General features: G+C 42.6%; 1 protein-coding gene across 12 annotated transcripts in view; it reads left to right on the forward strand.

Annotated features, from left to right (window-relative positions):
• TNRC6C (trinucleotide repeat containing adaptor 6C) overlaps window positions 1-26,186 on the forward strand; it is a 99,491-nt gene that overhangs the window by 48,228 nt on the left and 25,077 nt on the right. For 4 of the 12 annotated variants that reach the window (XM_079323370.1, XM_079323379.1, XM_079323376.1 and 1 more), the window contains 5 exons: window positions 13,320-15,905; window positions 22,776-22,985; window positions 24,182-24,348; window positions 24,982-25,086; window positions 25,529-25,609. In XM_079323370.1, the coding sequence (XP_079179496.1) occupies window positions 13,320-15,905; window positions 22,776-22,985; window positions 24,182-24,348; window positions 24,982-25,086; window positions 25,529-25,609 (3,149 nt within the window). Of the gene's footprint in view, window positions 1-7,561; window positions 7,816-13,319; window positions 15,906-22,775; window positions 22,986-24,181; window positions 24,349-24,981; window positions 25,087-25,528; window positions 25,610-26,186 lie in introns of those variants that run through there. The other 8 variants (XM_079323377.1, XM_079323381.1, XM_079323380.1 and 5 more) reach the window with 5 other exon arrangements.

The raw sequence follows: 26,186 nt of genomic DNA on the forward strand, positions 1-26,186 counted from the left end.
GAGCCACATGAAAAAAGGAATTTTGTCTGCCTGAGCAGCACCTGCACTGTGGCAGAGGGATCCCTGCAGGGCATTTTTGGACATCCTCAAGGTGTAAATTCAGTGCTGCAGCTGTGCTCAGGGCTCCCTCCTTGTCCTGCCCAGAGCCCCTCACACCTGGCTGGCTTCTGCCACCTGGCTTCTTTAGGCTCACCAAGAACCACAGCAACACCTTTTTATGGCTGATCTGCTGTAATCAGAGAGTCAGGATTGCCCTGCATGAGCATCTTGTATCCAGAAGATGCTTGATGTGAGTTCACATCTGCAGCATTTCTTCTTACAGCATCATATCCCTTCAGAGTTAATTTGTAATTATGCATCCACGCTCCTTTCAGGCTTTATTTATAACTACCCAAGTACAAGGAATGCTGTTAGAGAGTCATTGTCAGTCTCTCCACTGAAAATCACACTATTTTATCTCTTTATTCTCTTATCAGCAGCCCCTGTTATCTACTGCCTTGGCCTATCCAAAACACTTATCAGAACTTAACTGCAATGTCATGAATTAAAAAGGATGTTCTGACAATGTAAGGCAAGTGGGAATTAATGGCCACTAATATATTCTTTGTCAGGTTTATCACCTAGAAATATCAATGAAGTGGATGAGAGTAGGGATTTTTTTGTTTCTCTCTTAAGGTAATCTCTAAAACATGAACCAGACAAACCATAATGAAATTAAAACATTTCAAATCACATAGAATATTTTAGAACTCTTACCCTTTGAAAGCAGTCTTTTATTCATTGTTAACTATTATGGAACTATTTTCTGAAGAACTTTAGAGTAGAATAATTATTTGTTTTGAGCTACAGAGCTTGTTCTTGACCTGCCTCCTCTGTAATCCTTTCCAGGATTACACTGAAGGAAAGCTGTATCTCTACTTTATGAGCAGTGTTCTATTATCTAGTCTAGTTTGTTATTTTTACTTGAAGATGGGACTCTTTATCTCTTCCCTCCCCACTTTGTCATCTAACTCCACTAAACAGGTGAGTAGTTAACTTCCCTCATTAAGGTGTGAGGCATTTTCCCATTAATTGAATTATTGGAGTGATCCTTTGCCACGTGGTCTAAGAGAATTAGGATAATTTCTGGAAGCTACCATGGGAGATTAAAAATAACAAGTAATAAAGATTTCTTTATTTCTTTACAAATAATGAATTTTATATAGAAGTCTCCAGGCAACCAATGTGTTTGATTATTAGAACAGAGATCAAAAGAAGTAATCAGTTCTCCTCCAAGATACCTTTGACTTTCCTGAAATTCAGCACTGTGAAACCACCACCTGTCAACTCAAAAGCAACCCACCACATCCTGCAGGAGTCAGGGTGGAACTTGTGCCCATCTTTTTATTGGCAAGTAGAGTATTTTACAGAACAGATCCATATTATCTGTTTCCAAAATCCAGAAAGAAATGAGAGCAAGTAACTCCTGCAGTAATCAGAATGAGTAAACACACCAGCATTGTGGCAACTCGAGTTACACTCTTAATTTGTTCTATCTGTTGTTGGTTGTGAAGTGAGAATTTGACAGCAGTTACAAAGAGAGATTTGTTTGCTGCATGTGGGCTGATGCCAGATTTGGTGCTGAACTTTCTTCTTCTTTTCTCTGGAGCTGGAAGGTTTGTGTTTGAAGATTTCTTTAGCTGCAGTTGAGATTCATGCTTATGGCATGGGGTGGTGTGCTCATTGAAGTGGGCAGCTGGAAGTTGATGAGTGCTCTTCTGGGACAGGTTAACTCTTTTTATTATCTCTTTGTATTAACTTTGGTTTTGATAATTTTTTTTAGGAAGCAAGATTAAAATATGTTGGTTTCTGTTAAAATCATGTCTGACAATACTCATTCTGAACATTCAATCCTTTAACTGAAGTTACTTCAGAATTCCCTCAGACTGGGATATTTTATATGGTTGGAAAGTCTAATTTGGAGAAAGGTTTTAGGGAGAGATTATCATACCTTCTAAAGCCAGTCAGTATTGTTGGGAAACCCTGATAATATTTGACATACAGTTGTATCATCAGATCCAGCAAAGTAATGGAGACTTTTCTGCTAAAGTCAGGCTTGAAGAATTCAGCTTGAGCAGTTCAGCTCATTGTGATTTGTGATGCTGTAGGTAAGGCATGCACGTGCCCAAGCACTTCTGAAATATATTAATAAAGTTTAATTTCAAAAGTCCAAAATAAGATTTAACTTGATCTCCTGGAGGCATTGCAAACAGGCTGAGCTTTGACAAACAAAGCACATGTGAAAAGTGCTTTTATGGAAATTATTTTGCTGAACTTCACCTCTTTGGGCCCATATTCTGCAATTCCATTAGCAACATGTCTTTGCTGGCAAAACATTACTGTGTTTTTGCTTTTAGTTGGAAAGTTACACAATTAAAACCAGAAACTTTTAAAATGGATTTATTCTGGATCCCCCAGAGCAGAGTTTTTAATATGTAGCAGTTAAAACACTAAAAGCTTTAAAGTAGAAATTAGGTAATATTTATTCATTGTGTTTGAACAGTTCCTATGTATATAATTTCACACTTTATATAGAAAATACACTTTAAAAAAATTCTCCATAGTTCCTGAATGATGTTCTCCATGATGTCATGGCTATTGATCTGAAATGAGGAAAGCAGCATGGTGATGTTTTTTAGGAAACAGGAATTGGCTCTTCATGCTGCTTCAGTGGATGGTGAATGTATATAACCAACCCACAATTCCATCCTGCCAAGAAACTCCTGACAGCTTCAATCCTTACACACCCCCTTTGGCCACAGACTGCAGAGCAATCCACTCTACAGCTCATCACTGTACACACATTTCTGAGACTTGTGGAAAAGTTTTCCTACTACTGGGATGAAAACATGGGGAAAATTCCCAGAATTTAGTTTGATTACATCTTTTGCCACTAGAGTCACTCAATTAGAGGTGTGAGTGTGTTTCTGTCTTCTCCTGTTGTTCTCAGGGCTTTGTTTTGCATTTGGTAGCACTTGGTGTGTGATCTGTGGATCTGGAAATCAGGCAGCATTCCCAAAGGTCACTGCTGCCAGGAGTATATTCAGACAAAAGGAAGTTAAAACATCACACAAGGCTATAAATGTAGCAGATAATACAGACAAGGGATCTAACTCATGGTTCTGTCTCCTGGTTGATGAAAATTTTCTGAACTGCCCTGACAGGAAGGTTGTAGGAAGTGAATCTCAGCTAGTTTAGAGTTTTGTTTCCCATCAAAATTTTCAAAAACTCCTTATAATGCTTTGAATGCAAGAAAGTGGCAGTCTCTGTGTAGCCCAAATACAAGCATTAGGAATGAAAAATTATGGTAAAAACTCATCAGTAAACTAATCTTTGGAACGAATTTTCCTGTATTGTGGATGTTATCTGACATCAGGCAAGCAGAGCATGAAAAATAAATCTGCTGCATCAAATCTCTTTGACAGTGATTAGAATTTTGCACAGGAGAAAAGAAGAATAGAAATCTGTGGAAGGATAAATTACTGATGTGGTTTTGTAGTTTTGCTGTTCTCACTTTCAAAGAGTGTAAGAGCTTGATGGCTCAAAGGTGGCTGATTTTGCTTCAGGAGCTGCAGGGCTGCATCTTTTCTCCAGCTTGACTGTGGATCCCTGGAGCTGCAGGGACAGCCAGGGACAGGAACTGCTCAGATGTGCAGGTGGCAATTTTCTGACAAAGTACATGAAGAGACCAAGTAGCAGGACTTGTGCTGATGGTGGAGAAGTAAAAAGTAGAAAGAACTAAGGTCAGAGTGACAAGGGAACGGGTAGGAGTTTAGTCCTTGGGAAGAAGAGAAAGGCACAGATACACAGTTAAGGTCATGTAAAAATTACAGGAAAGCTGAATTTGTACAGCTCAGGAATCATATATAAGGGAGGGAGGGAGGGAGGGAGGGAGGGAGGGAGGGAGGGAGGGAGGGAGGCGCGGAGGAAGGAAGGAAGGAAGGAAGGAAGGAAGAAGGAAGGAAGGAAGGAAGGAAGGAAGGAGGAAGGAAGGAAGGAAGGAAGGAAGGAAGGAAGGAAGGAAGGAAGGAAGGAAGGAAGGCAGGAAGGAAGGAAGGAAGGAAGGAAGGAAGGAAGGAAGGAAGGAAGGAAGGAAGAGGAAGGAAGGAAGGAAGGAAGGAAGGAAGGAAGGAAGGAAGGACAGGAAGAAGGAAGGAAGGAAGGAAGGAAGGAAGGGAAGGAAGGAAGGAAGGAAGGAAGGAAGGAAGAAGGAAGGAAGGAAGGAAGAATAGGAAGGAAGGAAGGAAGGAAGGAAGGAAGGAAGGAAGGAAGGAAGGAAGGAAGGAAGGAAGGAAGGAAAGGGAAGGAAGGAAGGAAGGAGGAAGCGAAGGAAGAAGCAAGGAAGGAAGAAGGGAAGGAAGGAACGAAGGAAGGAAGGAGTAACTCATTCATAAGTGCGTCAGTGTAAAAAACAATGTCAGTGGGACAGAGGGAACCACTGATTGGCTGGCATCAGGAATACTTTAAATACTTTTCCCTTTCATCTGTAAATTTAGAACTAAAGCTACAGCAAGTTAGAGCACTTCAGGAAATAAGAGTGTCCTGTTGTGTGGAAATTATGATAGGAGACTAAGCAGAGGATAGATTGGAGCAATGTGACCACTTTAAGAGTATGAAAACTCTTAAAAGAGAAAAAAGCCTACCCATGTTAAGAGGTGAGAAAGTTAGAACTGAGAAAGTGTAAATCAGTCAGAGTACTGTAGAATGATCCTAGGGGGAAAAAAGCCCAAAGGAGCAATTTCTGTGCATATTGAACTTTACAGGAGAGTAGTGCAGAGTCATTGGGGTTTGTGGAGAACAGGTTGTGCCAAAGGGGATAACTGAACAACAGCTTTCAATAAATTTTTGATTGAGACCAACTGGAGAAGAGTGCTGGGCAACAGAAAGGCAAAATTACAGTATGGAGTAGTGGTGACACAACTGTGTAATTGGATAAGAAATAAAGAAATAGGAAAGTTTCTTTATTTGGCTCAGTACCCAAATACAGGTGTGTGGGTCTCACAGTACAAAAAGGGATCTGGTCACAGGGCAAACATGATTAGTGTGCTAAAAAGAGAACAGTCACTGAGGGATAGAGGCAGCACTGCTTCCCCTGGGACATGTGGGATAAGGCCTCTGAACATTCCAGCTGGAGGTGCTGTGCTTCAGAACCACCTGGAAGAAGCAGAGGAATGCAGCAGGAATGGGCAGAGATCTTGGAGAAAAGCTTTGCCAAGAAGGAAGGAATTGGAGCTCCTGAATGAAAGGAAGATGGGAATTATAAATGCTGAGATACCTAAATGGCTGCTGCAGGGAAGGAAATTGTACCTTCTGTATGCCTGTGATGGATCAGATAAGAAATTATGGGCTTCAATTTCAACAAGGAAGATTGAGGGTGGATATTAGGAAAATCATTCTGGTATGAAAGCTGTCTTGAGAAGTGAGATGGATCAATTGGGAATGTCAGGCTCCATTGCTGGAGGCCTTTCTTGCTGGGTTGGGATAATGTCACCTTGTGTGTCACCTAGACCAGGTGAGTGGGCTGCATCCCCATTTTTAGTCTTCAGGTATTAATAATTAGGAATTTCAAATTTATGAGACACATTAAGATAAGAAGGGAGTGGATGTGCTCTGCCATCACTGTTGGTTGGAAGCTGCACTTCATTTTACTCCCAAGCTTTTTAGTGGGCTCTGACTCATTTCTTAGGGTTCTTCTTTGCCCTTGTGTGTACCCTAACTGGTAAAAACAGTCCCCTTCAACAGCTGCCCTATACAACTACTTGCCTTCATAAATTGGAGTTGATTACAGGAAGTTTGTCATATTTATAGGAAAAATGCAAGGAGCCCTGCTTTGACATACCATTTTAACTAATGGAAATTTCAATCATCTATAGTTAGTTTTAAAGGAATGTAATATACCACAACAATAGTTCCACTTAAAACTGTTCTTGCAGAATTGACTCAAGCCTAGTTCCTGGGTGCATTTGAAATAATTTTCTAAATAGAAACAAAACCAAACAGATTTGATTTCCATTTATCTGTTTCTGAAATGAGGTTGAACCTGACTGGTATTTAGAGACTATTGCAGAGAAACAGAGAATAAATGTCTTCAGGAGAAAACCAACTATTTTCAGTCCTTCAGTGGAGCAGTGCTGGAGCCAAGAATAGCAGCAGCAATTGTGCCTCAGTGCTGGAGTGGCAGCGACCCTGAGAGTGTGGCCAAAGCTTTAAAGAGCCATTGGTGTGAGCTCCAGCACAGAGCAGTGACAGCACTCCAGTGAGCCCTGACAGGAAACAGCAAAGTTGAAACGTGCCCCATTTACCACATCATTAATATGTATTTGGGGCAGGTAGGAGGGGAAATAATCATAAATTGGACATGCTGGAAGTTTGTGCGAATTAGCTTTCGAGATCTGCATCTGGGCACTGATAACAGCCCTCTGTGTGCAATCTCAGAATTTATAGTGATCTTTAGGTCCTAAAAACGTGAAGCTGCCCCCATTGTGCTGCCTGTGAGTGTTGCTCCCAGCCCAGGCTGTTCCAAGATGGTCGGTGCCGCTGTGCAGGCGCAGCCAGCGCCCGCTGCTGCCGCATTGTTCGGGCAGCTCTTCCTGCCTCCGTAAACAACCGCGCCGCTGATTAATGCGCTGGCGTTTGCCACTTAGAGCTGCTTTAGATAGAGGCAGGGAAGTCATTAAGGGCTTGGCAGCAGGCCAGGGTACATCTGGGACTTGGGAGCTGCTGTTGGGGCAGGGAGGAGGGTGGGAGCTGGGGCAGGGGAGAGGACGCTTGGCACAGGAAAGAGCCAGGGCAGGGAGGAGAACGATGAGGCAGGAGCTGGCACTGGAGCAGGGAGGAGGGCAGTGGGCAGGAGATGGGGCTGGGAATGGGAGGATACTGGGCAGGAGATGGGGCTGGGAGAGGGAGGACACTGGGCAGGAGATGGGGCTGGGAATGGGAGGATACTGGGCAAGAGATGGGGCTGGGAATGGGAGGACACTGGGCAGGAGATGGGGCTGGGAATGGGAGGATACTGGGCAGGAGATGGGGCTGGGAATGGGAGGATACTGGGCAGGAGATGGGGCTGGGAAAGGGAGGAGGACACTGGGCAGGAGATGGGACTGGGAGAGGGAAGATACCAGGCAGGAGATGGGGCTGGGAAAGGCAGGACACGGGGCAGGAGATGGGGCTGGAGGAAGCAGGAGAATCCCAGGCAGGAGGAAGGAGATGGGGCAGGAGGAAGCAGGAGAACCCTGGGCAGGAGGAAGGAGATGGGGCAGGAGGAAGCAGGAGAACCCCGGGCAGGAGGAAGGAGATGGGGCAGGCGTTCGGCAGCTCCCACATCTCTTGGCTGACTTTCAAAACGACAGAAAAGCAGCTACGGGCGCTAATTGTAGCTGGGTCCTGAAGTGAAAATGTTTTGTGACAGTTGAAAGAATTTAAAGAGGAAGGAAGATCGGTTTAGTGTCAGCTGCAATTAGATAATCAAAGCTTAAAAATCCTGCTCTGTTGATACCTTCACCTAGAGCCGGGGAGCGGAGCCGGGAGGGGGAGGAGGGCTGTGCGTGGAAAGGGCATTTCCATAGCCAGTGCAGCCGGGCCCGGCCGAGCTCGCAGGTTGTCTGGGCGCGCGCTCGCACACAGAGATTTTCTTGGCAGCTCTACAGGATGAGGCTTACACTGTACACAGCCGACATATTGAAGCCGGGAGCCCTGGAGAACGTAGAGGCAGGAGTAGAAACAGCTCTGCACACAATGTAGCGTCTCCTAGGATGGTTGGGCGGCTCCTTTCTTCAGGTATTTTATTACCCATCAGCCCTTTTTAGAGCCAAAAAAAGAGAGAAAGTAACCCTAACCCTGAGAAAATAGCATCTGCTTCTGTTAAATCAATTTATTACATAACATTTCAGCGAGAGAGCAGCAGCACAGCGTCCTGAGCTTTTGGCTGCGTTTCAGGTTTGATAAAATGGCGTCTTCGCAGCGAGCTGCTTGTAAAGATATGTTGCACTGAGCAGAAAAATGCAATGATTTGGTGTTTTCTACTGCTGCTTTTGTGCCGGAGAGGTAGCATGTAGTGGAATCTCTAGTAATAATGAACAGTCTTGTTTATTTCTGCTTGTTTTCTTAATGCATTTGAAAGCTTTCAGCATCAGAGGGAAGGAACTACGTTTGAATGTCGTAGTGCAGAAAATGAAAAGGGGATAACAGCCCCGTGAGGGCTTAGCTATGGTTTAGTTTTAAAATAAATAAAGCTGCTTTATTCAATGCTTCCATCTCTTTTCTGCCTTTCCACGTTGTGTGTGCTGTGCAAGATTTCAGCTTCCTCAATCCATGAGACTTGTGAAGTGAGCTTTGTAGGGCTTCAGATAGATGCCAGTTTTCCAATCTGTCTCTATGCCTAGAGCTGGATGCAGCAGGTAACCTGAAATGTTAGCACTACCATGCCCAAATTTTCTGCTTTATTATATTTTGTGCTTCAAAATGGATGCTTATGTCATGTTTTCTTTATGAAATTAGGTTACATTTGATTTAGCACTTAAAATGTTTCTGGCGATTCCCATTTCATTCAGATTTGGAAAAACTCATTTATAATGTTTTAAAGATCTGCTCATGTTGAATTGAAAACTATATTTTGAGGGGGGGGAGAGAGAAAATAATTTGCCCTTTTTTTCACATATTCTGACTCAGGATCACTAACCTTTGTGTGCCAGGGAAAATCCCCAGCAGGACTGTCAGTGGCCCTTGGGGTTTTTTCTGTGTTGTGCATGTCAGAGCAGGGAGCACCGTCTGTCATCTGTCCTTTGGGCGAGCAGGGCTCTGGTTGTTGTTACGTGACAAACGTGGACTGAAAAATAAAACCAGTCATAAGAGAGGAGGCACAGCTAGATCTGATTTAATATGGGGTGAGCACAATTTGTTAATAGTGTTCTGTTAAAAGTTCATCCCAGGCTTTGCCATTTTGTACCCTGTCTGTACTTCTGTTGTAGTTGGGGAGACAGGGTTTTACTGCACAGCATTTGGACTATTTACTGCAATGGAAGCTCTGAAGATACAGTTACTTTTAACTCTGCTGAATAAAAAAAAATTAAATATGATTGTAAATGAGATTTTTGGAGGAGGTGGGAAGTTTGGGGTCAGTTGCTTGTGCAGGCAGAGTATTTTGCTTTTCTAAGAAATACATGCAACAGCTTCTCCCATTTCCCTCCACTCATATTTTACATTTGTAATCTATGTAAACACTAAAATGGTTTTGCAACTAATTATTCATTACCCAACACAGTCAGAAATGTTTTCTGTTTTTAATAAGTACTGAATTGAAGCTGGTCAAGTATGTTAGCTACAGTATGTAATAACACCAGCAATCTCCTCCCACCCCATTAAGGATATTATTTAAAAAAAACAGCAGCCCAAAACAAAACAACCCCCTCATGCTATTGGTTATACTGATCAGAACTGTGCATTTTTCAGGTCATGTGTATGGTTGCAGTTGAACAGAAGTTCTGTGCTTGCTAAAAACAAATTTGAGCCATTATCCTCAAATTAATATTTCCTTCCTGATGGCTGAAGAAATGTTGTTGATCGGGGGAATGATACTTTATAAAAGATTCATAATTAAGATTTGAAACACAAAGTATTAATTTAAAAGTCGTTTTCACTTTGTGGTGTCCCAGCATTGGGATTTGCTGACATGGAATACCTGTGATTTCTGTTCCTTGTGTCTTGTTTACAATCTTTGCTCAGCTCACAGAGCAGGGATAGAAGTGCTTCTGGTGGACTCAGTGCTTTTATTTCACATCTTTGCTTAAATAAAGAGGAACTGATTCTTAAGAATATTTTTAACGGTTTTCCCATTTCAATCTTAACAACTTTGAAAAGGAAACATTGGGAATTTCTGTGAAGGGTTAGTTTCTTAGAAAGTTGGAGGAAATCTGCATTTCAAAAAAAATAAACCAACTGGAAAATTCTCTAGATTTATTCATATAAAATATTTTGTATTCATTATTTTTCCTAAATGCTTAATATCTTTACAGTTTAAGTAAGACAGTGCTACTCATATTTATTTCATAGCAGCAAGCCCCTTTTAGGTAAAAGAAAATGGAAAAATACCTTTTTGTTATTTGCTTCTAGAGAAAATAATATAAAACTTACTTTCTCCAAGATCTGTATTCAAACTCTTGGTTTGTCTGACAGCAAAGACCCAGTTTTTCCAGGTTTCTATTCATTTTGTGAATTTTTATTCCATTCTCTTCATCTGTCCTTTTCCTTATGAGCTTTATGGCAGCAGCCTTTGGTGTTAGAACCAGTGTTCCAGCAGGTGTTGGACACTCTGAGGCTGTTGCATGGTTTTTTCTCTGATTTTTCAGTCTGGGACTTGTGGAAGGCACCAGAGGGATCCTGCTGCTCCAGAGGGGGATGGCTGATTTCACATCCCCTACACAGAATTACTGTAATCCCAAAGCCACCACTTTCAGATCAGCCCATGGTTATTGGTGGGGGAATCATCTGAACCTTGGGAAGAGTGGCACAGGAGAGGGAGCAAAGCCTTGGGTTTGCAAAGCCTTGGGAAGAGTGACTGTGATGGGACAGGAAAGGGAGCAAAGCCTTGGGTTTGCAAAGCCTTGGGAAGAGTGACTGTGATGGGACAGGAAAGGGAGCAAAGCCTTGGGTTTGCAAAGCCTTGGGAAGCCCAGGGGCTGGAGCTGCACCTTCCAATGGGATCCTGCTGGAGAAGCTGTGCTTGGCCAAGCCCAGGCACTTGGCCATTTTCTACTCTTAATATGGATATCTCTTGGCTTTTATAGTTCTTCTCCATCATAATTTTCTTTTTTCTTCTTGGTTTCCCTTACTGCTCCTCAAGATCTGGTATCTCACTTAATGAATTGTTTTGCTCCCTCAGCTATTTTGTCATCTTCAATCCCACCCCTTCCCTTTATTTTATCTCCTAAGTGCTCTCAAATTTGAGCACTGCTCTAACCACCATCTTTGGGGGAGAGGAGAAGGCACTGATTAAACAAGCAGCTCCCTTTCATCTCCCTTTCAGCCATGGTGCTGCTCCTGTGAGTGTTGGAGGCATCCTGGGCACTCTCTGATCCCCTTCCCCAGCTCAGGCAGCACTGTCACTCCCAGCACCTGCACACAGAGCTGAGCTTTCAGCTCTGACAAGACCTTGCATTGGAACAATGGATTCCCAGCCACTTTCAAATCCTTCTGTCAAGGCTCAGACAGAGCCCTGAGTTGCACCACCCACAGGGTTGAAAAACATCTCCTCTAACTCCTCTTATCTGATTCTTTGGTTGCCTCAACTTCTTATCTCCTGGCCTGGCCTGCTGCTGCTTTTTTCCTTTTGTTCTTTCCTACTCTGCTAAGAATGTTCCTCAGCTCATTTCTCTGACCCTGCTGACCCTTTTTAAGTCTTTTCACAGCCTGCCTTCCCCTTCCATGTCTTATCTGAGATTCTGGTTTCTGTTTAACACCTGTGGAGCAGATCTAGATCATCAGGTAAATGTTCAACTGCTTCCTCAGCTTTGTGCTCTGGCAGTGGCTGTATCAGGAATAACAGGATGTTTTCTTCCTCTCCAGCCATTGCATGTAGAGGAAGGAATCCAGGTAAATCCAAGTGGTTCTGTTCACATTCTTTCAGATTTGTCATGCACTTGTCAGTCATTATGGCAGAAATTCTTCCCTGGGAGGATGGTGAGGTGCCCAGAGAAGCTGTGGGTGCCCCATCCCTGGCAGTGTCCAAGGCCAGGCTGGACAGGGCTTGGAGCACCCTGGGGTAGTGGGAGATGTCTCTGCCCATGGCACAGGGTGGAATGAGATGATTTTTAAGATCTCTTCAAACCCAAGCAGTTCTATTTTCTCTGATTGTTTAGATCTTTCTGTGATTTAGGTCTTTTCCTGGTATCATGAGAAGATAGGTGATGACCAAAGAATATTTTCCCTTTCTTCCTCTAAAGTTCTTTCTTCAGTTTCAGTTAATTTAAATTAAAAAAAAAAAAAACAGCTTGGATTGGTTTAGCATGTTATTTCTTCCTCTTTCATAATCTTTATAAGGCAACCAAGTAATCACCTTAAAAAGCTACAGGTGAAATGTGTGAACAAGACTTTGTCAGAGAGAGAGCTTTTTGTAACTTTGGGAGTAATTTTTGCAGTATCAGAACACCTCTAATTGGAGGAGTTAATCACACCAACATATTTGTGATTTAAATTAATTCATATTAGGCATTCGTTGTTAACAACTTGTTTGGGAGATTTGTTGCATCCATCTTCCCCACAAAAATACTCATTTTATTCACAAATCACAAGAGTTGAAGCCATGTTTTAACAGATTTAAAGCAAGTAAAAATAATTGACATCCAAAATTTGTTACTTTGATATGTGCAAGCAGTTAAAAGGAGGAGCACTTCTACAGATTGTCTCCCATACAGATCTCTTGGATCAGACTGAAATACTTGTTATCAAATTCCTATCAAAAGAAACTGAGAGAAATAATCTTGTACAGAGTAATTGGGATGGAAAGCAAATGCAAAACCTTGACCAAAGCTGGAGTTCTTAACATGAGATGTGTTGTGCCTTCCAGTTTATCATCATATTTTGGTGAGCAAGCAGGTGCTCAAGAGCATTTGGCTAATTTTTTGGGTTAGTGTCTGTATTGAGGATGTGACAGTGCTGAAAAGGCACAGCATCACTTTTCATTGCCTTGAGGACACAGGGGATTGTGTGTACAAATGCAACATGATGTTTAAACCACAAGTAAATTCTCTGAGAGGTAAGTTTCATGAGAAAACTGTCAGTTATTTAGAGATGCCCAAGTTCTCTGCTAAAATACACATTAGTAGTGTTTATAATTGACACCTAATAGCAAAGGTTGCTGTCTGAAGAATGAGAATTGAGTCAAAATAAATGGTAAGAGTCTGCTAGATATACCTCTGTGTTTTGTCCAAATTTGCTTTTTAGACTTTTCACGTAGATAAGTATCTTTGCTCTTCTTATTTATTGCCTGCTTATTATTTTTACTGGTACACTGGGGGCTACAAAACATTTGCTCTGTTCTGAAATGAAATTGTTTAGTTATTTTAATTGAGAGTCTTGCCAGATTAAAAAAAAAAACCCAAACCTGAACAAATTAATATGAGCACTGTGCTCCATTGTAGTGAGGAAAATTGCTGTATTATGTTAGAGAATGTACTCTAAATTTTAGCAGAATGTAGTGTTGTAACTAGTGATGTAAAACAGTGCTTAATAGAGGGCTGTTGCAGTGGTTGAACAGTGGACTAATTTTTAACCTTGCATCCTTTCAGATCTCAGCCACAGTGGATTGGGAGACCATTATGAGAATTCCCACTGGGGACAGCAGCCCGCTTTCAGGAGTGAAGGCAACTGCAGCTGGGATAAAGTGATAATAGACAGGACTGACAAGGAAGCGTGGCCTTCCATTACCGGAGCTGAGACTGAGTCTGCCTCAGAATGTACTACAGACACTGACTCTGCCTCCAACTGTGGCTCAGAGAACAGTAGCATGGCTACAGGGAGTGCCCAAGGCAACTTCACTGGACATACAAAGAAAACTAATGGCAATAATGGCGCCAACGGAGCACTCGTCCAAAGCACTTCTAACCAGAGTGCCCTTGGAGCTGGTGGAGCCAACGGCAACGGCAGCTCGGCCAGGGTGTGGGGGGTGGCTGCAGGCTCCAGCTCTGGCCTAGCTCACTGCTCTGCCAGTGGTGGGGATGGAAAGATGGACAACATGATGGGAGACGGTAGAAGTCAGAACTGCTGGGGTGCTTCCAACTCGAATGCTGGCATTAATCTTAACCTTAACCCTAATGCCAATCCAGCTGCCTGGCCTGTACTTGGACATGAAGGAACTGTGGGAGCAGGCAACCCTTCCAGTATTTGCAGTCCAGTCAGTGCCATAGGTCAGAACATGGGCAACCAGAATGGGAACCCAACAGGCACCTTAGGTGCTTGGGGAAACTTGCTGCCGCAAGAGAGCACAGAACCACAAACGTCCACTTCTCAGAATGTGTCTTTCAGCGTACAACCTCAGAACCTTAACACTGATGGACCAAATAACACTAACCCCATGAACTCTTCACCAAACCCTATCAATGCAATGCAGACGAACGGACTGCCGAACTGGGGGATGGCCGTGGGCATGGGGGCCATCATCCCGCCCCACCTGCAAGGCCTTCCTGGTGCTAACGGAGCAGCGGTTTCTCAAGTCGGCGGGGGCAGTGGTGAAGGAATGGGCAGTTCAGTATGGGGGATGTCCCCAGGTCATCCTGCCACAGGAAACAGCAATTCTGGGTTCAGTCAGGGGAATGGAGACACTGTGAACTCAGCATTAAGTGCTAAACAAAACGGATCCAGCAGCGCTGTGCAGAAGGAAGGAAACGGAGCGAACGCGTGGGACTCGGGGCCCCCCTCCGGCCCCGGGGTCCTGGCGTGGGGCCGGGGCGGGGGCGGGGTTGGCAGTGTGCATTCTGGGGCCTGGGGACACCCCAGCCGCAGCGCCAGCAACGGTGTCAACGGGGAGTGGGGCAAGCCCCCAAACCAGCATTCCAACAGCGACATCAATGGGAAAGGATCAACAGGGTGGGATAGCTCGAGCGTTACCAGTCCAAATCCTGCCATGCAGCAGGGCAATGAACAAATGAACTCTTGGGCCAAAGCTGCAGCGTCTGGCACCACGGCTAGTGAAGGAAGCAATGACAGCGGTGGGAGTCAAAATGAAGGCAGTACTGGGAGGGAGGGGGCTGGAGAGGGCAGGAGGAGAGACAAAGGGATGATAGACCAAGGGCAAGTTCAGTTGCCAAGAAATGACCTTGACCCCAGGGTCCTGTCCAATACGGGGTGGGGACAGACCCCTGTGAAGCAAAACACTGCCTGGGAATTTGAAGAATCCCCAAGGTCTGAAAGGAAGAATGACAATGGAACTGAGGCCTGGGGTTGTGCAGCTACTCAATCTTCAAACTCAGGGGGGAAGAACGATGGGTCCATCATGAACAGTACAAATACCTCTTCAGTATCTGGGTGGGTCAACTCTCCACCGGCAGCTGTTCCAACAAATACAGGTTGGGGAGACAGTAACAACAAAGCACCAAATGGCCCAGGGGGGTGGGGAGAGTCAGCAAGCTCTACTACTGTTAATAATGCTGCTGCTGCCAAAAGCGGCCACGCTTGGAGTGGGACCGCAAATCAGGAGGACAAATCACCTACCTGGGGTGAACCTCAGAAACCCAAATCTCAAAACTGGGGAGATGGACAGAAATCAAATCCAAGCTGGACTTCAGGAGGTGGAGACTGGACAGATTCATCATCTGTTCCTGGACACTTGGGTGATGGGAAGAAGAATGGATCTGGATGGGATTCTGATAGCAGATCGGGGTCTGGCTGGAATGATTCCACAAAGTCTGGGACCAGTGGGTGGGGGAATGGCACAAACAGCAAGGCTAATACAGGTACAAGTTGGGGGGAATCTTTAAAGCCAGGCCCCCAACAAAACTGGGCTAATAAACCCCAGGACAACAATGTGAGTAACTGGGGAGGAGCTGCTTCTGTAAAACAGACGGGGTCAGGGTGGGTTGGTGGGCCAGTGCCAGCCAAACAAAAAGAGAACTGTGAGGCAACTGGCTGGGAAGAGCCATCTCCACCCTCCATCCGCCGCAAGATGGAAATCGATGATGGTACCTCAGCTTGGGGCGACCCAAATTACAACAACAACAAGACTGTAAACATGTGGGATAGAAATAATCCTATAATTCAGAGCAGTACCACAACCAACACCACCACCACTAGCACCATTATCAACACCAACATGGTTGAACCTCAGCCATCGCACCAGTCAAGTGCCCAGCCAAACCGGTCCCCGCTGCTCGGCCCAGGTATGGCAACAGTTTTGTGCAATACTTCATAAAGCAGCTTTATGAGATACTTTTTAACCTTTAAACTAAATATTTTATACAGTACCAAGTGCTGAATGCTGTCTGTCATCCCGGGGTGTTGGGTAGAAATCCTGTATTTATGTCCAGAATACGTTTATTATTCTTTTATTCTGAAGCAATCTTTTCTTGAGGACAGAATCCATGGAATCTGACACAAATTTCCATAATTCAAATGAATGTAAGAAAGGCTTGAAACAGTATTTGGTCAATAGCATGTAGGTTGTTAAATTGTGGATCTGTATTTATTTTCTCTCTTCCACAGTTACTTAACACCTTTTAATTCAGCCATTTGAGAGGGTTTTGGCAAACCTTTCTTCTGTTATTTGTCTGCTGTCCCCACTGCGCAGCCTCAGTGTGTTTAGACAGTCTGCATCTGTTTCTTTTCTGCAAAACATCTCTTGGCAACAGATGTTTGTTAACAATTGCATGAATTTAGGCTGCTGCTGTTTCTCTGTCCAGTTTGTTGTCTTTTATGAAGAAATGGTTCTCTTCTCAGGGGTCGGGCACGGGCAGCATCCTGGATTTTGTGTCCTTCTCAAAAAGCAGGACTGGTTCAAGATGTTAATGTTCACAGTGGTTAGGTCATCCTAACTACAGCTGGGTTTCAAATGCAAGGTTTTAGGCATTTAGGAATTCTTCTAATCAAAGGCAGGGTGCTGTTGTAGACAAGCAGCAAGGGATAAAAATGCATTTAAAAAATGGGAAAAATGCTTAAAAGAGAGTTATTTAAATAAAAGTTACACTAAGAGCCCATATCTATATTATGGGCACTGACCTCTCCAAAATAAATCTAATCATGCAATACTTTTTCAAATTCTTCATCTGAGTTTTTGTTTCCAAGTTTTTGTTTCATCGTGGTCATGGCTAAGTACTGACTTACTAACCACGTTTTTCTCCAAGTGGGATTTGTTCTCTCATTCCCATTTTTTTTTCTCTTTGATGTTTTGGAATTATTCAGATTTGCTTTAATGTCTGTATAAAAATAGTCTTATGTTCCCCACTCTGGTCAAATATTTTAATAGTAGAGGGTACCTATTTTAATAAAATAACATGCTCCAGAAGGAGAAATCTTTAAATGACTTTGTCCTTGGTCAGCCCAACATATGTGACTAACTTATTTAATCCATATTTAAAACTACCCATGAAACAAGCATTCAGATTCCTGAATTGTAATGGAAGTATCACGAAAGTGGATTTTTGTTTGGATTTGGTAAGGGTATAAGGTGATTTTTGGAGGATTACATTGGTGCTTATAAAACTGTTCATACACAGCAATGCATTGTTAATGTTATTCAAATAATTAACACCTTGCAGAGGAAAATTTATCTGTTCTGAGCCCTTCAGATTTTGAAAATGGAATTTGGAAGGTGTTGTTAATCTGCAGTGATTCCTTTGGAGAACGGACAGTAGCAAAGGAAAGGGTTTTTTGAAGCAATATGTTGACATATTCAAGCTGCCTATGAACACATAACCAACCTGCTCAAGCTGCCTCCTCACCAGGTTAAAATGTCTGTTGGGCTTCTTGAAAAATGTGAGCTAGAAAGATTCTAAGATCTTTTAAGATAAGCAAATCTTCTATCTTCTCTCTTTTTTTTTTTAAATTTTCCAAGATAAGCAAAGCCAGCTCTCAGAATATACTTAAACCAGTTAACACAAGAAAGTATGAAATGAGTAATAGTGAAGACAATTTAAAAGATAGCTCTCATATTAAAATTTCAATCAAGTTGTAGCAGGCATAAATTAAGCCTTATGTTATGTATTTTTGGACTTGGAAATACTTGGAAGGATTTTTGTCAGAGTGGAAGCAAGGAGCAGTCCCTTGTGTCTTGGGCTCTGCCTGTGTTCCTGGTGGCTGTGCCAGAGAGGGAGCCCTGCTGTGCTTATCTCACCCACAGAGCAGCAGAGCAGTTCCCAGTGATCCCTCTGACCCCTCCAGAGTGCAGGAGGCCCCATGCTCCCCATGCAGCAGCTGCACAGCAACATCCTCGTGCTCTGGGGGAGATGTACACAGACCTGGAACATCCACAAATCATCTCCCAGCTGGGACAGCCAAAAAACATGGGAAGCAATAGTGAGCATCCTCCCTCCCACGCAGACAGGGCCCTGCACTTTGGAGCTGTGCTGTTTAACTCTTTCTCCTGCTCCAGTTCTCTCTCCACTTGGCCATGCATTTCCTTCCAGCCTCTGCAGTGAAGGAGACAAGAGCCCTGTAACCAGGAGATTTCTGCAATCCACAGCTGAAGTTCATCCAGCAGCAGTTCTCTGTGCAAAGCATGATTGTGTTCTTAGGGCACAGTTAAGGCTCAGCTAAAATCCTGCAAGTCTTGAACTCTGTAGTTGCCATGGGCATTTTGTCACCTGCATGGGTCATGATGTGCTCTGCCAGTCTCATTCAGGGAATAGAATTAATAAGGAATCCTGGATTCCATTCCTGTGTAAGCAGAGAGGAGTGGTGCAGATGAAAGTTGTCACAATGTCCTGCAAGCAAAGGAGTGGATTTTAATTTTGCTGCACAGCACTAGTGAGGGGTTCACAAAGGATTAACAGTCCCTTTTGGCATTGAAGTTTATGCTTTATTAGTTTGGAAATAGAGGCCAAGTTATAGTCTTGTTATTCAAGTTGTCACCCATCTCCAGAAGTTCTGCAGATCCTTTGAAGGCAGAACTTAAAAGCCATTGATAGGAAGCAGATGTTGGTAAGCACTTGATGAAAATAAAGAATGCTCTAAGGAGTTTCATTTTCCATTGGAAAAGGAGGGGGAAAAAGAGGGAGGAAAGGCATAGATAATGTGATAGATACAGTTCTTTCTGGCAGTGGTGAATTACTTAGGAAGATGAGCAGGAAGCTGGTGGGTTTGAGTTAGACTGGGGTTTAATCTAAATTACTTGTGCATAATTCTTCCCAGCACTTCCAGCTCATGCAGCTTTGATATGAGGGGAATAAGAAGTGAGAAAAGGTTTTGCAAACAGAAATGATTAAAAGAGATTTTTAGATCTCAAACAGCATCAGATCCTCCCTCCAAGTGCTGAGGAGTGGGCTTGATGCTTTCCTGTCCTCATTACATCAGGAGAGCCTGGCAGGGCTCCAGAATCCTCCAGCTGAGGAAGGAAACAACAGAAGATAACACAGGCTTCCCTGTAGGGACTGTAGGTCACAAATTAAAGTCTTTGTGGTTTCTAGAGAGCAAGCAGCTCAAGTTTTTAAAAACTGAACTGGGTCTAAATTCTGAAAGCTCCAAACATTTCTGTTCTTTTTATAATCCTGTGCCACTAAGTGGCAGCTCACGTGACTGTGTTTTTCTTACTTTGCACTTCCATCAGAATGGATTTGAAAGCAGCTCAGCTTTGGGCTCCTTTAGGGTGCTGATATGAAAACCTAAAACCCTGTGTGCTCAGCCCATGAACAGTCAGGTTTTGGGGGGCAGCCAAGTGATGCTGAGAGAGCTGCCCTCGATTTTAACACAAGGGTGATGTCACTGCTGAAACCCAAATTGGAGCTTTCTGAATGCTCAGTGATGAACTGGAATCCCTTTCAGAAAATGAGGATTTGAAACATTAAGACATGTAGGTAGCTCTTAAATGTATATATAAAACCCAGAATAACTAGTGTATAATTAGTAAACAACCTCTTTTCTGCCTAATATCCTCTTTATTTTATCTATATAAAGTTCTAATATTTTGGTTTGCATATATTGTGCTCATGTGCTCTGGTATTTATCACGGACCAACAACTTGAAGGAAAACAATTTCTGCCATCCAAATAGCTATAGGCTTATTTTGAGGGAAAACAACTGCATCCTGCCACAACTTAGTTAACATTTCACTTTCCCTTGAGGATTTCCTGTTGGCTGTGGCCCAATGTTAATTATGTTTTTATTTCTATAAAACAAAGCTCTGCCAATGTGTCCGTGTTTATTACTCACTGTGATCTTTTCATTTCTTGCAATTCTAATAGTGTTTAAAAACTTCAGTACTAAAACCTCACTTTCTTGCCAAAGAAGCCTTTAAATGGAACACATTCTGTTGTGAAACAATATTCATGCAGATCTGGGTGGGTTAGCCTAAATCTGTATTATTTTCATCAGAAAATAGGAAGTTTTCTCCAAGCAGAGCTTTTAAAAATGTTTGACAGGTTCAGATTTTGAGACCACTCAGAGGTCTTGGTTTGCCTTCCCAACAGCCCTGGAGGGTTTTGCATCATTAATTCAAAAATGTAAATTAATTCATCTTTAAACTTCCTAAAACAGAATCATTTGGAGTCATTTGGAGAAAAATAGCACAGAGACAGTAGCATTGGGACAGCAGTATTTACACAGAGGGGAAACAGGTTTGCAATTGAGAAATGCTCCAGAATTTACAGACAGGGTAGTTTTTGCAGTGCACAGGACTGCAACAGACTTCAGGTTTTATTTACTAATTTCCTGCACTTAATTTTATCTGTTAAGATAGTTTGGAAAAGTTTTTGTTCCCCCATTATTTGTAATCCCATATTATTTCCTGCTCAGTGCCTTAAAAAGCACTTAAAATCATTTGGACATTACACATCTGTGGCCTTAAGTGGAATTTGTTGCATTTATAAGAGCAACAGAGGAACCAGAGGGGTTTTTTTGAGGTTGTTATTCTATAACATAGTAGACTTTGGCATTTGAATCTATGAATTGTGTTTTAAGGATGATTTCATAAGTTGAATTGGGTAGAGGTTCCAGCAGAGGTTGCATGAAGTCAGGGAATGTCTGCACTGAACCTGTTTGCAGGCTGCCTGGTGCTGTGGAGGTGTTTTGTTTTCTGTTTCATTTGCCTGCACTTAATCTTTTTCAGCTGCCACTAAGATTAAATACATGCAGTTGTCTACCAGTTGCCTTCTGAGTAGTGAGGCAGAAATTCAAATAAAGCCTCCCTTAAATAAAGTTGGCTTGAAGACACAAGCAGGAACCTTGAAATAAGCATTTGAGGTGCAACACTAAGGAGCTGTCATGTTAAGTACAGGTTCATTTAGGTACATCTGTGGATCTGCCAGTTTATCTTCTTTACACACCTTAAAATAACCAGAAATGTAAGGTACCATTGATGGAGCCTAAACCATGGTATTTTTGTTTCAAATGGAAATCACTTGAATGAAACAGTGACATTTTGGGTTGTTTCAGGAGCTTGTTTTAAATTCAGTGCCTCTTGCTGCTAGAGAAGGAGTTTTATGAAGCTGCAACACACCAGTGAAGAGTTTGGCCCTGGGTTGTGCCATCTGCACTTGCATCAGTGTCTGAGAGAGCTGCAGTGCTGTGAGGAACAGAGCCTAAAATAAATATGTCATGCAGGAGCACAGGAGCAAGGCACAGCTCTGGGCCCATCTATTTGATTGTTTTCTCTGCCAGTGTTTGAGTTCATTGCCAATGGATGTTGCTGCAGTTCCTGGTAACAGGAATTCTGTGGAACTCAGTGAGTTCTGCAAGGACTTGTTGCTCAGTGAAACACTATTGTTTGGTAATTCCAGTGTATTTCAGGGTACTGTTAGACACTCTCTTGCTATTGCCTACCTATTCTGAGTGTCAATTTGTGGAAAAAATGTTGTTCCTGCTTTTTGAAGCCTTTCCAGAGTATTTTTACAGATACCATTGTGGAGCAAAGAAAGGAAATAGTGCTGTGGCAAAGCAGCATCTGGTCATTCACTTACAAAATGCCCATCTCAATAACATTCATCTCCAATAAAAAGAGAAACAAGTTCCTGATTTAGCAGGCTAATTATCAGTGGAAGTTCTAAGCAGACTGAATTCTACAATATTTGTTGAGATCTCAGCTGCCATGTAATGGGCTGTAATTTTTTCTACAACGGTAAAAAAGTAGGTTAGTGTCAGGTATCTGTAAGAATTTTATTTTCTTGCTTATTGTCCCTCTCTTTGTGCATGTTTACAAAGCACCTTGAACCCTGTTAGTGATCCAAGTCCTCTCTGCAGAAAATCTCTGGGAGCAATGGTTGTAAATTCAGTTTATCCTTTTGCTGTGCTGCTCAGTGGTGCTCTGCAGGCTCAGGAGCCCTGTGGCTGTTCCTGCCACGTTCAGCTGCAGGGCTGAAATCGTGTCAGATGGATTTAAGAGCATTACATTCAAGCCAAGCCAGACTAAGGCTGTTTCTTTGGAGTAGCTTACGTCTTCCAGGGACTTAATGCAACTCTGTAGAAAAACAATGGCTTCTACCTGCCATTCCCTGTGTTTTGATTATGGATCCTAATTGCAGTCTTGATTAGTTCACCTTTAAGTAATATTTATTATAATATAAAGGGTCAGTGATGAGGGATGGGTATGTAACCATGAGCTGTAATAAGAGCTTTAAGGAATATGTTCAGCACAGATAATCTTCACTCAAGAGTGGGAACAATCAAACAGCATCTTATTGCCAGGGCATGAGAAAAGAGATTTTATAGTCTGTAAACAGTGAAAAGTAATTAAAATAAGTTAAAATCTTGCAGTGAAGTAAGGCCCAACTCACACTGGGTTTCTGGTCTCCAGAGTGGTGGCCCTGGGCAGGTGGGAGCAGCTGCTCCTTGGGACCAATGTGGTGCTCACTTGGCAGCCTGGTTTCTTCTGGCTGTGGAGAAAAACCCTCTTTCTGTGTTGACTTGGCATTAGTATTGAATTAAGACTCTTGAGATCAAATTGAAGGGATTTTTTTTTTAAACACACTAAACTACAGTCACTGTTACTGGTGCTTACTGATTCACGTTCTTTCCAGAGAAACTCTTGATTAAAATATAAAGATTTTGGAATTATTTGATGAAGAAACCTTTCCTCTCATCACTTTCTCCTTGCCTTGCTCCAGCAGGCTGGGGAGAGATGCCTGCTGTCCACACCAAGAGTGAAGCTTCCTGGGGAGAGCCCTCCTCCCCTTCTGCTGCAGTTGATAATGGCACTTCAGCCTGGGGGAAGCCCCCCAGCAGTGGGACCGGGTGGGGAGAGAATCCTGCCGAGCCAGCAGGGACCTATGGAAGAACAAATGCTCCAGCTGCTGCCCCAGCACTGTGCAAACCAGGTACACACAGCCTGCCACTGCTGGCAGGGGAGGGGGTTTGCTCCTGCCACTTCTGCTTTTCTCTGTATTGCAGTCACAGGGCTGCCTTCGTGGTTTCATTCTCAAAACTGTGTTAGCTGTCACAAGGCCACATTAATCCAAATACCCAATTAATTAAATAATATGTATATAGTGCTTCCATCTGTAAATTTAAAGGAGTAGTTTGGAAAGTGTTTGGAAAGCAGCATAGCAGAGGTGCAGGAAACTGTGAAACTGCAGAAGAACGTGACTGGGACTTAAAGCCTTGGTGTCTAAAAGAAACCTGTATTGGGATGAGAAGCAGTGGAGAACAGTCAAGATAGGATTGACTTTAGTAGGAAAAGCAACACTTGAGAACCACTAATCATAACAACCTCATGTTGGGTTAAACTGAGTGAGTGGGTGTTTTCTTCAGCCATTAAAACTATTGCCAGGTTCAGGAACATCCTGAACTACTTCCTGCTTCGTGATTCCTGACTCATGGCACTTGATAAATATCCTCCATCTCTGAATTTCCTGAGGGCCACAGTGATTGCTTTAGACTCTCCTCTTGGCTGTGGAGATTGCCTAGAGTTTCACTCCTTCAAAATAGATGTAGTTAGAAGTCCCAGGAAACATAAAGGGGGGGAGTGAGAGCTCTTAAGATGAGTAATCCCAGCTTTAAACAGAGTAAACAGAATAGAAGGGACTGAGGTGACACAACCTTGTCACTGAATATGAAGCTCCCTGCAGCCCACGAGCTCCTTTCAGATTCCATTCTTCAAGATGGAAATGAATTTCTGAGTATAAATGGCTTTGAAATTGGGTTTGTTCATGGAAGAATGTGGTAGGTAAAATGATGAGATTCATTGAAAGCAAAATGGCACTTAACAAGTGTGTGCTTATACTTGGGTTCCTTGTTCCTAGGAGAGTGGAGTGGCCATGACCACAGATCTTACTGGTTCTGGGAAAAGCAGGACTTGCAGTTGCTGGGTGTTTTCTTCTCTAAGTACTTCCAATTTTTTTGCTAGTTTCACAGAAGACATTATTATCATTTTAATGTCAATTAAGTTATGTGATGAACCTCTTCATCTCTTTAAAATACTCATGTTAGCACACTGAATGTGGCACAGAAGGCTATTTCTGTACAATTTGCAGGAAACTGAATAAAATTTTTTCTTCTCCCTCTTTCCCTCCAGCTTCAAAATCTATGCAAGAAGGCTGGGGCAGTGGTGGGGATGAAGTGAATCTCAGTACTAGTCAGTGGGAAGATGAAGAAGGAGATATGTGGAATAATACTGCTTCACAAGAGAGCAGCTCCTCCTGTAATTCCTGGGGGAATGCCCCAAAGAAAGGACTTCAAAAGGTAATACAAAAATAAAGACACTCTCCAGCAAGAATGGAATTAGTGTAACGTTTGTAGAATAAATTGTCATAAATTTGCTGGTGCATTACACCTGAAATTAAACCTCTGACACCTGAACACAAGCACAGCTTGCCACTACAGTGGTTCAAGTACAGCCTACCTTGTTTCCAGGGGAAAATGGGTGATCTTTGAATTTAGGCATGTCACATGCTTCGGGAGTTTTGGTTTTGTTGCCTTTGTTTTCTCTAAGTTTTATAAGCTTCTTTGTTTTCTAAAGAAATGATAATGTATTAACAGAAGAGGAGAAGGTGTTAAGGGGGCTTTCAAACACTTCCCATGGTGGTGGAAAAGCAAACAGTAGTTTGTGATGGAGCTGTTTAACAAAAAAAGCTATTTTCTATTTGTGAGGACGTGTGTGAGAACAAAGCAAACTTGTGTTAATGCTGCACTCAACTAAGAACATAGACAATTGTGTGAGGAAATTTTCCATTGCACAGTCTTCATTTCAGCACAAGGCCAGGCTGTAACTTAAAGGAATTGGGAATGCATTTAGCCACTTTGTTTGTTATTCCATTAGCCAACAGTTAGGCTGGTGATTTGATCAAGTATGGTTGTTTCTTGTACTGTCCGCAGCCCAAAACAAATCCGCGCTTGTCCCTTGGTACTTTCTGGAGAACTGAAAGGAAGAGACTTCTTAAGGATTTTGTGATAGAAAAGCTGCACAGAGATCTTTTAAAGGTGTTTATCTAGACGCTCTTGTTTGTTTTTAAGAAAATACACTGAGTAACATTCTTAACTTCAAGGTTGCAAACTTGGTTTTGGGAATGTTTTTCAGGAAGTGTTGTACTATTTCAGCTTTATTTCGTTATATTTTCCTGCCAAGGATTAAAATGAAATATGTAAATTCAAAGGTGGCTTTAATTCAGTGGCCAGCAAATCAAATACTAAATAGTACACTGAACACCTATTCAGCTGAGATAAAATTTTACACTTTTGGGGGAAGAGAATCGTAGTCGCGTTGCTCGGAGGGTTCTTCAATACTTTCTGAATTAATGTACTAATACATCTTTCAGTAGCATGTGCTATTAATAAAAACCACTTACCATTTCTTTTATGTACATCTCACTACAATGAACGTGGCAAGCAGCCCATTAATGGAATCTCCCATTTATTTACTAAGGGCATGAAGACATCTAGCAAGCAGGATGAGGCCTGGATCATGAACCGTCTGATAAAACAGCTCACAGACATGGGCTTCCCTGTGAGTAGTGCTCAGCAGCACACTGTGCCTTAGCTTTCAGCTTGTACTTCTCACTGTGCCTGTTGCAGACTGTAGCTACACCAAGATCTTCAGGCTGGGAAGTAGCTCTGACCTGCATTTAAACACATACTGTGATTTCAGAAATCTGCTCTGAGATCAGTTGGGGATATCCTTTCCATGAGCACATTTATAATGTTTTGAAGGTTGTGGTTTTATAGTAAGTATTACTTTGAACTGCAGTAATAATCCCCTCCCATTCCTTCTTTATTATTAAACAGGTGAAATGAGAGCATAGCTGGGTTGTTTCTTAGAGAAAGTCCTGTCATTGTGATGTTTGAGTTGTTCATGGAAAACAGGAAGACATTTAAACAGAACAGTGTGTTTCACCTTGTAGAGCCAATACTTCCTTGACAAACTGAAATACCTGAATTGTGAGAATTGCTGAAAGCAGAAAAACACACACAGACATTATTTAGGCTGCTGAGTAAACATTAAACCCAATATTTAAGAGATGTGTCTGTTTTCTCAGGTTACTTTTAAATCATATAAACATGATCACTTTTCCTCTTAACATCAT

The sequence above is a fragment of the Erithacus rubecula genome (genome assembly GCF_903797595.1).
Source record: "Erithacus rubecula genome assembly, chromosome: 20".
In the NCBI taxonomy this organism is placed as follows: domain Eukaryota; kingdom Metazoa; phylum Chordata; class Aves; order Passeriformes; family Muscicapidae; genus Erithacus; species Erithacus rubecula.